The 13,014-nt window shown below is 41.1% G+C and overlaps 1 protein-coding gene across 1 annotated transcript in view; it reads left to right on the forward strand.

Annotated features, from left to right (window-relative positions):
* The window catches only part of MYLK (myosin light chain kinase), a 295,783-nt gene that overhangs the window by 160,482 nt on the left and 122,287 nt on the right, over positions 1–13,014 (forward strand). The window contains exon 3 of the mRNA XM_054713911.1: positions 767–974. Coding sequence (XP_054569886.1) covers positions 767–974 — 208 coding nt within the window. The remainder of the gene's footprint in view (positions 1–766; positions 975–13,014) is intronic.

A 13,014-nucleotide genomic window follows, 5' to 3' on the forward strand; every position in this document is an offset into this window, starting at 1 on the left:
GTGAAATTAATTTTAACAATATAGTTTATTTAATTCAACTGTCAAAAATACTTTCTTTTTTCAACATGTAATCAGTATTTTAAAATTATTGAGATATTTTACATTATTTTTTCATACTAAATCTACAAAACCCAGTGTTTAATTTATGCTCATGGTGCAACTCCTTTAGGAAGGGCCACATTTGAAGTGCTCCTTCACACAGGTGGCTAGTGGTGCCATTCTGGGCAGTTCAGGTCTAGAACCTTGCTCCTCAAGGTGAATTCTGGGGACCAGCAGCTTCGACATCATCTGAGAGCTTGTCTGAACTGCAGACTCTCGGGTCCCTCCCAAGACCTATAGAAGCAGAATCTGCATTTCCCCAAGTGATTTATTTACATCTTAGAGTAGGAAGCACTGGTCTAGACTCCCCACGCTCACTCCCACCCCTTGGGATTCTGATTTAACTGGTCCAAGGTAGGGCATGGGCATTTGTATTTTTCAAAGCTCCCTTGGGTGATTCTGATATGCAACCAGGCTCTTGTGTAGTGGGCACTGGAGCCAGGATACCTGCCTCTGCTACTTTCTGCCTTCAAGATCCTGGGAAATCTACCCAAACTCTCTGGGCCTCAATTTTCTCATCTCTAAAAGGGAGATGAAAATGGTGTCTGCTTCAAGGGTTGCTATGAGGATAGATGAGTTAACACATGTAAAGCACTCAGAACAGTACCTGGCACACAGGAAGTACTCCTTAAATATAAGCTCTCACCCTTTCTTCTTTTTCTTGAAGGTCCGGGGTTACCCAGAGCCCCAGGTGACGTGGCACAGAAATGGGCAACCCATCACCAGTGGGGGCCGCTTCCTGCTGGACTGTGGCATCCGCGGGAGTTTCAGCCTGGTGATTCATGCTGTCCGGGAGGAGGACAAGGGGAAGTATACCTGTGAAGCCACCAATGGTAGCGGTGCCCGCCAGGTGACAGTGGAGTTGACGGTAGAAGGTGAGTCCCAGGAGGTGAGAGTCCTGGTCGGAGCCGTCTGGCTTCCCAAGGCCCATAGTTCCTGCTCCAGCTCTCTCTTAGGAAAGGAACCCACAAGAGAAAGTACATCCATCCCTGAACTCAGGACCTTTTATTTTATTTTGTTAATCCTCACAGGAGGATATTTTTTCCACTGATTTTTTTTAGAGGGAAGGGAGGGAAGTGGGAGGCAGAGAGAGAGAGAGAAACATCAATGTGAGAGAGACACATTGATTGGTTGACTCCTGCATGTGTCCCAAAGTGGGCCAAGAATGAACCTGCAACCCAGGTACATGCCCTTGACTAGGAATTGAACCCTCAACCCTTTGGTGCATGGGTTGACATTCTAACCACTGAGCAACACCGGCCAGGACAGGACCTTTTAGTTTAATGGGGATAATGTGGTTCCTGCAGAGGAGGGAGGCATCCCAGGAGACAGTGTTTGCCAAATGTGTCCCTGTCCTGCTCCATCTTCCCATTGACTTCTCCACATGGAGACAGAACCCAGACTCCTTCCAAAGCCCTGCCCAGTCGGCTCTGCCTGGCTCTCCAGACCGTCTCCTGCCACTCCTCGCCTGCCTGTGCCACAGGGCCACGCTGGCCCTCTGCTCTTCCTGGGGCCAGGCCTGCAGTTCTCATTTAAAGGAAGAGCCCTTCCTGTAGCCCTTCACCTGACTCGGCCCCTCACCTCCTTCAGGTCTCTGCTCAGATGTCCCCTTCTTAGAAAACCCTTTCTGACCACCTCACCCCAGGACTCTCCATTCCTCACTCCACCTGAATCTTTTCCGCTAGGACTTACATTGTATTATCCCCTCTGCCCCAGTTCTGGGGTCCTGAGGAGGTGGGAGGAGGGGGACTTGATCTTGTTTACTGCTGTATCTCCTGCATCTGGAAAACCTCCTGGCTCATGAGAGATGCTGAAATATTTAGAGAATGAATGAACAGTATTTACTGTCATCACTATAAAGTAATACATGCTCATTATAAAAAATTTTGTAAAACTCAAAAAAATATATAAGATAAGCACACCAATATGCTAACAGTGATTAATTACTTTGTCTTTTTCTTTTCTTAATACTTAAAATTCCACTCAATTTAAAACTTCCAGGGACAAAGCATTTGACCATAAGTAAAGCTGTTTCTTTTGCTGAAGAGCTTCCCAGGGGAGGACACGTCCAGTTCAGGCTGCGGGCTGATGCTCAAAGACCCGATGTCGGGCGGACATGGGGGTTGACAGGCCCTCAGATGATGACCAGGTTCCCTGGACCCTCCCGGGCCTTTTTAAGGGCTTATAACCCAGAGGGTCAGAGTCACTTTCTCCTCTCTCAGAAGACATTCCTCCCAACCTGGGTTTCAGAGAACACCGGATGTGAGGATTCGGGTAGCCAGGGAAGGCTCCAGAAGGGGGCAAGGGGCACCTGGGCCAATGTTTTCTCTGCATCATAGGAGGACAGACTGTTTCTCAGAACAGAACATGCATAGTTTGGATAGTTTCCCCAAATTCTTTAACTGAGCGACTTGTTCCTTTTAATGACCTTCAAGTGCCTGTGGGCCAGGGCATTCCAGATGGAAAGTGGTCCCGGTCAGAGTCTCTGAGTGGCCCTCATCTCAGCCAATCTGGTGCTGTTCTTTCCCCTACATTGTGCATTTTTCAGTGCCCACACTTTGAGTGAAGGCGCACAAATAAAAATTAATTTAGGGGGACCCTTTCCCCCTCCCCACGTGGGAGTCCATTCTGTGGGACTCTCCCTCTCCCCATGTGGGAGTCTGTACATGTTCTTCAATAAATCTCCATCTTTGCTATAAAAAAAATTATTTTATCCTCTTGTATCAGTCAGCTTGGGCTGCTGGAACAGACTGTGTGGCATAAATAATAGAAATTTATTTTTTCACAGATCTGGAGGCTGGAAGTCCAAAATCAAGGTACAATAGGGTTTGGTTTCCAGTGAAGACTCTCTTCCTGCTTTGCAGATAGCCGCCTTTTTGCTGTGTCCTCACATGGCAGAAAGAGAGAGAGAGAGAGAGAGAGAGAGAGAGAGAGAGAGAGAGAGCTCTCCATTGTCCCTTCCTCTTCTTATAAGGGCACCACCCTATTGGATTTGGGCCCTGACCTTATGACCTCATTGAACCTCAATCACCTCTTCACAGGCCCTGTCTCCAAATGCAGTCATAGTGGGTGTAGTAGAGTTAGGGCTTCAACATTATGCATTTGGGCGGGGACACAAAAATTCAGCCTATAGCACCCCATTTCTGACATTCAGTTGGAGGCGGGGAAATGGGCAATTATGAGCCAGGGATCTAAGCTTCTGTTCCTACCTTTTACCAGTCAGATGTGTGACTTTAAACCTCTGGACCTCTGCTTCTGTAGAGTAAAGTGTTTGGATTCAGTGGTCTCTAAAACCTGGGCTAGCCTTGGTTTTCTATGATCTATTTTAAAGGAGTGGAGTAGGTTAGGATCGCAGGGGAGGTGTATCAAACCTTTTTTTCAATTCCCATTGTTGAGGAAGTTAGATCTGATGTCACAACTAGGCAAGAAAAATTTTAGTCGACCGTGATACTTAGGACAGGGGGCAGAGCAAGGCAGGAGAGGTATAGCAGAATGAGGGAAGGCTGAGGCTCCCAACCCCTTGGATTTTATGTTGGGGAGACGAAGGCCCAGGCCATTTCAGATGTTGTATGTCCTGTAGGAAATTGAATGGCCTAAAGGTTGCAGCCTCTTTAATTGTGAATGGCCCTCTACATATTCTGCTTCTACATCAGAGGCCAGTTTCAGCCAATGTGTAAGTTGGGACCACCCACAGACCACAGGCCTAGAAAGGCCCACTTGTTACTGTGCCACGCTAGCCCTAACTCTTACAGAGGGAAGCTAGCAGCCCACCTGCCTCCTTGCCAACTCTGCTGTGCTCTTGGAAAGAGCAGAAGTCCTGGAGTTGAGTATAATTCCTATGTGCAGCCTTTGACCCCCTAGTGGTCAACTGTAGAAAGCTGTGTTGTCAAATGGTCTTGGATTTGAGCTCCACAAAGTCCTAACCTTTAGGAGCCTTATTTCCTTTACTGTAAGCTGGAGCAAATGGCTACCCTACAGGGTTGTGTAAGGATCAGTGCCGCACTGGCAAATGGCATCCTTGAATATTTGAACCTGGTATTAGCACCTTGAGAACTACTTCCAGGGGAAAATCCTTGCATGGAGAATAGAGGAGGAAGCTTCCTCATCTGGTTTCCAATTTGGTAACCAGGGCCAAGAAACATGCGCTATCCTCCATGAGGACAAAGCACCTTAATGAGAAGGCCAGTGGGCTGCACCCTAGCCTAAGCCCTGGAAGACTCTCTGAAGCCAGCCCTGACACTCATCCACCTCCAGAGGATGGGTCCCAGAGGCTTGGTGCAGAGCAGGGGAGAGACATGATACCTGCCCTTTTGGAGCTCTTTCCCTAGTGAAGGGGCCACTGGACTGTTCTCTAGCACAGCACTTGTCCATGGAAACAGGATGTGAGCCACATATGTAATCTTAAATTTTCTAGAAGTCACATTTTTTTAAAAAACAAGTGAAAGCAATTTTAATAAATTTAGCCCAATATACCCAAGATACTATCATTTCAATATATAATTAATATAAAATTTATTAATGAGATACTATACATTCTTCAACAGTTGGGTATATTTTATACTTAGTGCCTATGTTTTATTTTAGGGTTTTTATGGTTTTGTGATTTACATTTAAGTCTTTAATCCATTTTGAGTTTATTTTTGTGTGTGGTGTAAGTTGCTGGTCGAGTTCCCTTTTTTTGCATGTATCTGTCTCTTTTCCTAACACTATTTATTAAAGAGACTGTCTTTATCCCTTTGTATGTTCTTGCCTCTTTTGTCAAATATTAATTAACCATAAAGGCATGGATTTATTTCTGGGCTCTATTCTGTTCTATTTATCTATATGCCTGTTCATGTGCCAATACCATGCTGTTTTGGTTACTATGACCTTATAGTGTAGTTTGATATCAGGTAGTGATACCTCCAACTTTGTTCTTCTTTCTCAAGATTGCTGAGGCTATTCAGGGTCTTTTGTGGTTCCATATACATTTTTGTAATATTTGTTCTAGATCTGTGAGATATGCCATTGGTATTTTAATAGGAATTGCATTGAATCTGTAGATTACTTTGGGTAGCATGGACATTTTAATGATGTTAATTTTTCCTATCCATGAACATGGTATGTGCTTCCACTTATTGGTATCTTTCTCAATTTCTTTTTTTTTTTTAGTATCTTACTAGAGGCCGGATGCACGAAATTTGTGCAAGCGGCTTGGCCCTTGCAGCCCCTGGCAACCTCAGCTGGCCCTTGCAGCCCCAGCTTCATCCAGAAGGTCGTCAGGATGGCATTCTGCTGTTCGGTCTAATTAGTATATTAGCTCTTTATTATATAGGATAATTTTTCGAGTACAGGTCTTTTAGCTCCTTAGTTAAATTTATTCCTAGTACCTTATTTTTGTTGTTGTTGCAATAGTAAATGGATTGCCTTTTATTTAATTTCTTGTTCTGATAACTTATTATTGGTATACAAAAATGCCACCAAATTCTGAATATTAATTTTTTTATCCTGCTGTTTTGCCAAATTCATTTATTACTCTAGTCATTTTTTGGTGGAGTCTTTAGGGTTTTCTATATACAATATCATCATCTGCAGATAATGACAGATTTACTTCCTTCTTACCAACTTGGATGCCTGTTATTTCTTCTTCTTGTCTGATTGCTGTGGCTAGTACTTCTAGTACTATGTTGACTAAGAGTAGTAAAAGAAGACATCCCTGTCTTGTTCTTGATCTTAAAGGAAACATTTTTAGTTTTTGCATTGAGTATGATGTTGGCTATAGCATTGTCATATATGGACTTTATTATGTTAGGTATGTTCCCTCTATTCCTACTTGGCTGAGAGTTTTTATCGTAAGTGGGTGCTAGATTTTAGCTAATGTTTTTCCTGCCTTTGTGGATAGCATCATATGGTTTTTATCCTTCATTTTGTTTAAGTGATGTATCACGTGTATTGATTTGCTAATATTGTGTCAACCTTGCATCCCTGGAATAAATCCCACTTGGTCATGGTGTATTATCTTTTTATTTATTTTATTTATTTTAAATTACTTTATTGATTAAGGTATCACATATTTGTCATCAACCCCCTCCCCCCGTTCCCTTCCCAATCCCCCACACACACAAACCCCCCTCCCCCTGTTGTCCGTGATCATTGGTTAGGCTCATATGCAAGCACACAAGTCCTTTGGTTGATCTATCTCCCTTGTCCCCACCCTCCCCTACTTTCCCTCTGAGGTCTGACAGTCTGATGGATGCTGTTCTTGTTCTTCAGTCTATGTTGTTCATCTTTCCCCCTAGATGAGTGAGCTCATGTGATACTAGGAATACACTTATAGGCACTGAAAATGAGACAAGCAATAATGGTTATGCTGAGAGGCAAATGAATCAGTCTGTAGTGAGTTTCTTTCTGGGCCAACAGTTCTTTTGAGTCCCGGTTTCTATGTCCAACAGTTGTTAATGTGTTCATAACAGCAATGATATTTCAGTTCTGGATGGTGGACAATGTATTATCTTTTTAATGTATGGCTGGATCTGATTTGCTAATATTTTGTTGAGGATTTTAGCATCTATATCATTCAGGGATATTGGCCTATAATTTTATTTCTTTGTCATGTCTTTATCTGGATTTGGAATTAGAATAATGCTGGCCTCATAGATGAGTTTCGAAGTCTTCCCTCCTCTTGAATATTTTAGAATAGTTTAAAAAGGTATGTGTTAGTTCTTCTTTGAATATTTGGTAACATTTGCCTATGAAGCTATACAGTCTGAGACTTTTGTTTGTTGGTAATTTTTTATTACTGCTTCAATTTCATGAGTTGTAATTTGTCTATTCAGACTTTCTGATTCTTCCTGATTGAGTTTTGGAGGATTGTATGTTTCTTGGAAGTTATCCATTTTGCCCAGGTTGACCAATATGTTGGCATATAGTTGTTCATAGTATTTTCTTACAATCCTTTGTATTTCTGTGGTGTCAGTTGTTACTTCTCCTTATTCATTTCTGATTTTATTTATTTGGGTCCTCTCTCTTTTTTTCTTGATGAGTCTGGTTGAAGGTTTGTTAATCTTGTTTATCTTTTCAAAGAACCAGCTCTTGGTTTCATTATGTTTTGCACTGTTTTCATAATTTCTATGTAATTTATTTCCACTCTTATTTTTTACTATTTCTTTCCTTTTATTACTTCTGGGCTTTGTTTGTTGTTCTTTTTCTAGGGTTAGATTGTTTATTTGAGATTTTTCTTGCTTCTCAAGGTAGGCCTGTAATACTGTGAACTTCCCTCTCAGGACTGCTTTCACTGTATCCTATAGATTTTGAATTGTTTTGTTCATTTTCATTTGTTCCTAGGTAACTTTTGATTTCTTCCTTGATCTTATTGTTAACCCATTCATTGTTTAATAACATGTTATTTAGCTTTCATGTGTTTTAGTGTATTTCAGGTTTTTATTATTGTAATTGATTTCTAGTTTCATATTATTGTGGTCAGGAAAGATGCTTGATATGATTTCAATCTTCTTGAATTTATTAAGACATTCTGTGTTTCATAACATGTGGTCTGTCTTTGAGAATGTTCCATGTGCACTTGAGAAGAATGTATATTCTGCTGCTTTGGGATGAAATGTTGTGTAAATATTAAATCCATCCAGTCCAATGTGTCGTTTAAGGTCACTGTTGCCTTGTTGATTTTTGTCTGGAAGATCTATCCATTGATGTCAGTGGGGTGTTAGAATAATCTACTATGACTATATTGCTGTCGGTCTCTCCCTTAATGTTCACCAAGATTTTCTTTATATATTTAGGGACTCCTATTTTGGGTGCATATATGTTTAGAAGGGCTATAGCCTCTAATAGGATCGATCCCTATAGTATTATGTAGTGACCTTTTTCTGTCTCTTGTTATGGCCTTTGTTTTGAAGTCTATTTTGTCTGATTTAAATATTGCAACCCCAGCTTTTTATTTAATTTCTGTTTGTATGGAATACTTTTTTTTTTCCTATTTCTTCACTTTCAGTTTGTGTATATCTTTTGTTCTGAGGTGGGTCTCTTGTAGACAGCCTATATATTATGGGTCGTGTTTTCTTATCTATTCAGCTACCTATCTCTTTTGATTGGAGCATTTAAAGTTATTATTGATACTTCTTTATTACAGCTTTATTCGTTATACCTATGTTCCTCTATTTCTTTTTCTTCTTCTTCTTCTAAAATAATGCTCTTTTAACATTACTTGTAATACTGATTTGGTGATAATGATCTCCTTTAGCTTTTTTTTTTTTTGTCTGGGAAGTTCTTTGTTTTGCCTTCAATTTTAAATGATAGCCTTGCTGGATAGAATAGTCTTGGTTGTAGGACCTTGCTTTTCATTAGGGGCCCATTAACATTTATGGTTAGGACTAGTGGCCCTGGGAAGACACAGCTGAAACCTTGACAGGTGATAATCCAATCTGCCTATGCTTGGGAGGGAGCAGAACCAGGCCACCTCAGTCATCCTCAGGCGCTCCCTTCCTTTCCCAGTCAGATGACAGATCTTGCTGTGCAGGTCTCATTTGTTCCCACTCTCACCATCCTGGTCCTGGCTGCCTCATCCTCTGTCCTCATGAGCAAATCCCAACTGGTCTCTTCAATTTCTCTCATACCCCCTTCTAATCTCCACATTGCTATACAAAAAATATCCTTTTTTAAAATTCAAATGGCATTTTATTACTCTCTTCCTTTGAATCCTCCAGAAATCTGCTATTGTCTTTAAATTAAAACTCATGATCTTCAACCAGCCCAGCACCGAGATATCCCCTTTCCCAGCTTTGAAGCATTTTGCCTCTCTTCAGGCTCAGATTTTATTCTAGCTTTTATTATGTGTGTCAGACTACTTGTTGAAGCTCTGGCCAAAGTCCTATTTAAAATAGAGATTGAATCAATATTTTAGTACAGATGAGGTCTCAAAGATCCCATGTGACAAAATAGAAAATTGCTTTGATACCACACTTACAATCTTTTTTTCTCTCTACTTCAGTGGTCTGTAATTTATCTTGCTAAGTTATCTTCTTTTAAGGTTATTTCAGTCTTTCTTTTTTATATAATACTAGAGGCCCGGTGCACAAAATTCGTGCACGGGGTTGGGGGGGGGCGGTGTCCCTCACTTCAATCTGCACCCTCTCCAATCTGGGACCCCTTAAGGGCAGTCAGACATTCCTCTCACAATCCAGCACTACTGGCTCCCAACTGCTCGCCTGCCTGCCTGCTAACCGCTTCTGCCTGCCAGCCTGATCACCTCCTAACCACTCCCCTGCCAGCTTGATTGATGCCTAACTGCTTCCCTGCTGGCCCAATTGCCCCTAACTGCCCTCCCCTGCCGGCTTTGTCACCCCTAACTGCCCTCCCCTGCCAGCCTGGTCACCCCTAACTGTCCTCCCCTGCTGACCTGGTTGCCCCCAACTGCCCTCCCCTGCAGGCCTGGTCCCCCCCCAACTGCCCTCCCCTGCAAGCCTCAGTCCCCCTCCAACTGTCCTCCCCTGCAGGCCATCTTGTGTCCACATGGGGGCGGCCATCTTGTGTGTTGGAGTGATGGTCAATTTGCATATTACTCTTTTATTTGATAGGGTGTTTGCTCTGTTATTTATCCTAACAGTACTTTCTTTTTTGCTATATAATTTTTTTCTTTTTTCTCTCTATTGATATATAATTAGAAGATAGTATTACTAACACTACTTTTTATTCTTTTTATTTTTTAGATGTCCACCTGTATACCTGTGCTCTCTCATTTTCCTGTACTACTTGTACAGTACATTTTTTTTTTATCATTCACTTTGGAATCCAAACATGTATATCCATCAGTGCAAACATCTGACCATTTCATTATGACTTCTAATGTGCCTGAAAATTTACATATGAGATAGTCATGCTTGAACATTGACATATTGAAATAAATATTATTATAATTTATTTTCCTTTTATTTCTCCTTAATATTTAGGTGGGATCTTACATTTATTTTCTTTCTGAAGTTATATATATATGGTTGGTTAGTGGCAAACTTCAATTCAGGATGGCCCAGGGACATTGCTAAATATCTGTTATAAAAAGTGGGCATTTGTTCTAAGTAGAGAACAACTATTTTAACTAATCCTTAAAATCCATTTTGAATTTGCCTACTAGTGGAGTGACTGCTCCCTGGTTTGCCTGAAATGGTATTGGTTTAATCCTATTTTCCTGGCAGAATTATTAATTATGTCCCTTTTGGTGTCGAGAGTGCCAGTTTGGATAAGTTATGACACCACACATTTTTAGAAGCATTTTTTCTCCTTACCATCTTGATTACGTATTCCCCTTTTCGGCAGCATTCTCTCAGTCTTTGTAGATCCTTTGACAAAAAGTGCTCGGCCACTCCACTGTTGAACTTTCACTGTTAAAAACTGCCAGCATTCTATTTTACTTGTCCTTGAAAAAAAAATCAAAGATTACTGTTTAAATACCTTCAGTGCCTTGGCCTTTTTCCTCTCATTAATTGATCCTGTCTCCACCAATTCTCTTAAGTTACTCTTCTATTTTTAGCATTTCTACCTTAATCCCCTTTCCACTTATTTTTCGACACAGCCTTACTGTTCTGCCAAATTTTCATGCTTTCACAAAATTAATTTTGCCTTATCTGACAATTTGCAACTTCAAATTTTTGCCTATAAATAGACTCCATTAGTTATTTTAGCCCAAAGTCTCTTTGTTTTGATGTAAACTCTCTGGTGTTAACTCACATTAAAATAAGCATTCCTCAGTTCCATTTTTAGCTGAACACTTTATTTGTTACCTTTGGATCATACCATAAACTGCTCTTACTCTGATATGGAAGTACCTCCAAACAGCATTCTTTTGCTATTTTTTTGAGGAACTGCCAAATTTTTAAATTAATTTTATTTTTTAAGGAATACAGGAATTTTAGCCTTTGGATTAAGATGTTGCGCTCCCAAGAGTTTTAAAGATGCTTCTTCTAGTGTTTTTTATTTTTATTTTGGTAAATACACATAACTTAAAATTTACCATTTCAGCCATTTTAAAATATACAATTCAGGGGCATTACGTATATTCACAGTGTTGTGCAACCATCACCACTATCTAGTTCAGAACTGTTTATCCCCCAGACAGAAACCCCCTCACACTGAGCAGGCACTTCCCACCCCACCCCAGCTCATCACAGCCACTAACCTGCTTTCTTTCTCTATGGATTTGCCCCTTCAGAACATTTTACATAAATGGAATTGTACATTTTTTGGTGTCTTGCTTTCTTCACTTAGCAAATTTGTTCAAGGTTCATCCATGTTATAGCATGTCTCATTACTTTATTCCTGAATAATATTTCATTGTACAGATAGACCGCTTTTTGTTTATCCGTTCATCAGTTGATCAGTCTCATGTTTATCATATCTTTACTCCAAAATGAAATGAACATTGCAGTAAGTTAAGTGCAGTGAATGGTACATGGATATTTAAGGTGGGAGTCTTTGTGATTGGGCATGTTGCTGATGCTGTGGCATAGAGCGTGTGTAAGAGGGCATGTTTACCTCTGTTTGGATGCTGGGATCTTTTTCCTTTTTAAATTTTCTTTCTCCCCACCTTCCAACTTCTTTTTTTCCTTTTTTTATAACTAGATTTTTTGTTTTTACCATTATATTTATAGGTTTTAGAAAAGACAACTGAATGAAATTATTCATAGTCCCACCACCCCAAAATAACATTTGATGCATTTTCTTCTGGTCATTTTCCTGTGTTTGGGTATTTCATGTTTTGTATTTATGATCACATTGAACAGAAAATTTTATATGCTCTTTTTCATAAAATTCATTAATTTAGCAAATAGCTGAATATCTATAATGTGCTGGGCACTGTTGTAGATACCTTTGGTGAATGAGTAAGAAGTATGGGTGGGATGTGGTTCGAGAGTCATCAGCTTCTGGGTGATATTTTAAATCATGGGGCTGCTGCATAGTATTCCATGGTGTAATTGTACAGCATTTTTATCCACTCGTCTACTGATGGGCACTTGGCCCTGACACAGCATGGAGGGGCCTATAGAGTACTATGCTGAACGAAATAAGCCACTCAGAGAAAGACAAGTATCACATGAAGTCACTCATATATGGAATCTAATGAACAAAATAAACTGATGAACAAAATAGATCCAGAGACATAGAAGCATGGGACGGACTGTGGAATCTCAGAGGGAAGGCGGGGGAGGATGGGTGGGTGGGAAGAGATCAACCAAAGAACTTGTACGCATATATGCATAACCCGTGGGCACAGACAATAGGGTGGTGAAGGCCTGGAGGGAGTAGGGGGAGGCGGGCTGGAGGCGGTCAGTGTGGGGGAAAGGGACATATGTAATACTTTCAACAACGAAGATTTTTTTTAAATGATAAAGTCATGGGGCTGTCCACAGCCTCCTGGGGGAGAGCCTAGGGTGCTGAGGGGAGGACCCAGGACTCAGCCGCTGCCAAGGTCGGGCAGAGGAGATAGACGAAGAAGGTTCAGCCTGGAGAATCTGAGAAGCAGGAAGTGAAGGAGAAGGTCTTTGAAGGGGAGTGGCCCCTCAGGTCAAGTGCTACAGAACATCCGAGTGAGGTGGGGAAGAGGATTACCTGCTGGGTTTGGCGAGATGGTGGTCCGGAGGGAGCTCATGGAGTAGAGGGGGTCACAGCCCAGATGGAGTGTGCTGAGGAGCAAATGATAGGATATTTTAACATACTTCTATGCCTCATATAGGCTTAACATTTTACTTAACCACTTACTGTCTTCCTACTGTGTGACATTTACATTGTTTCCAACTTTCACTACAGACAGGACCCAAGTGAACAGCTGTGTAAACTTGCTTTTCTACTTTTAGCATCATTTCCTTTGACTGGCGGCACAGAAAGGAAGTTGCTGGCCTAAGAGCAGAGTACTTAAAGCTCATGTTTCAT

Source organism: Eptesicus fuscus, chromosome 3, assembly GCF_027574615.1.
Source record: "Eptesicus fuscus isolate TK198812 chromosome 3, DD_ASM_mEF_20220401, whole genome shotgun sequence".
Taxonomy (NCBI): domain Eukaryota; kingdom Metazoa; phylum Chordata; class Mammalia; order Chiroptera; family Vespertilionidae; genus Eptesicus; species Eptesicus fuscus.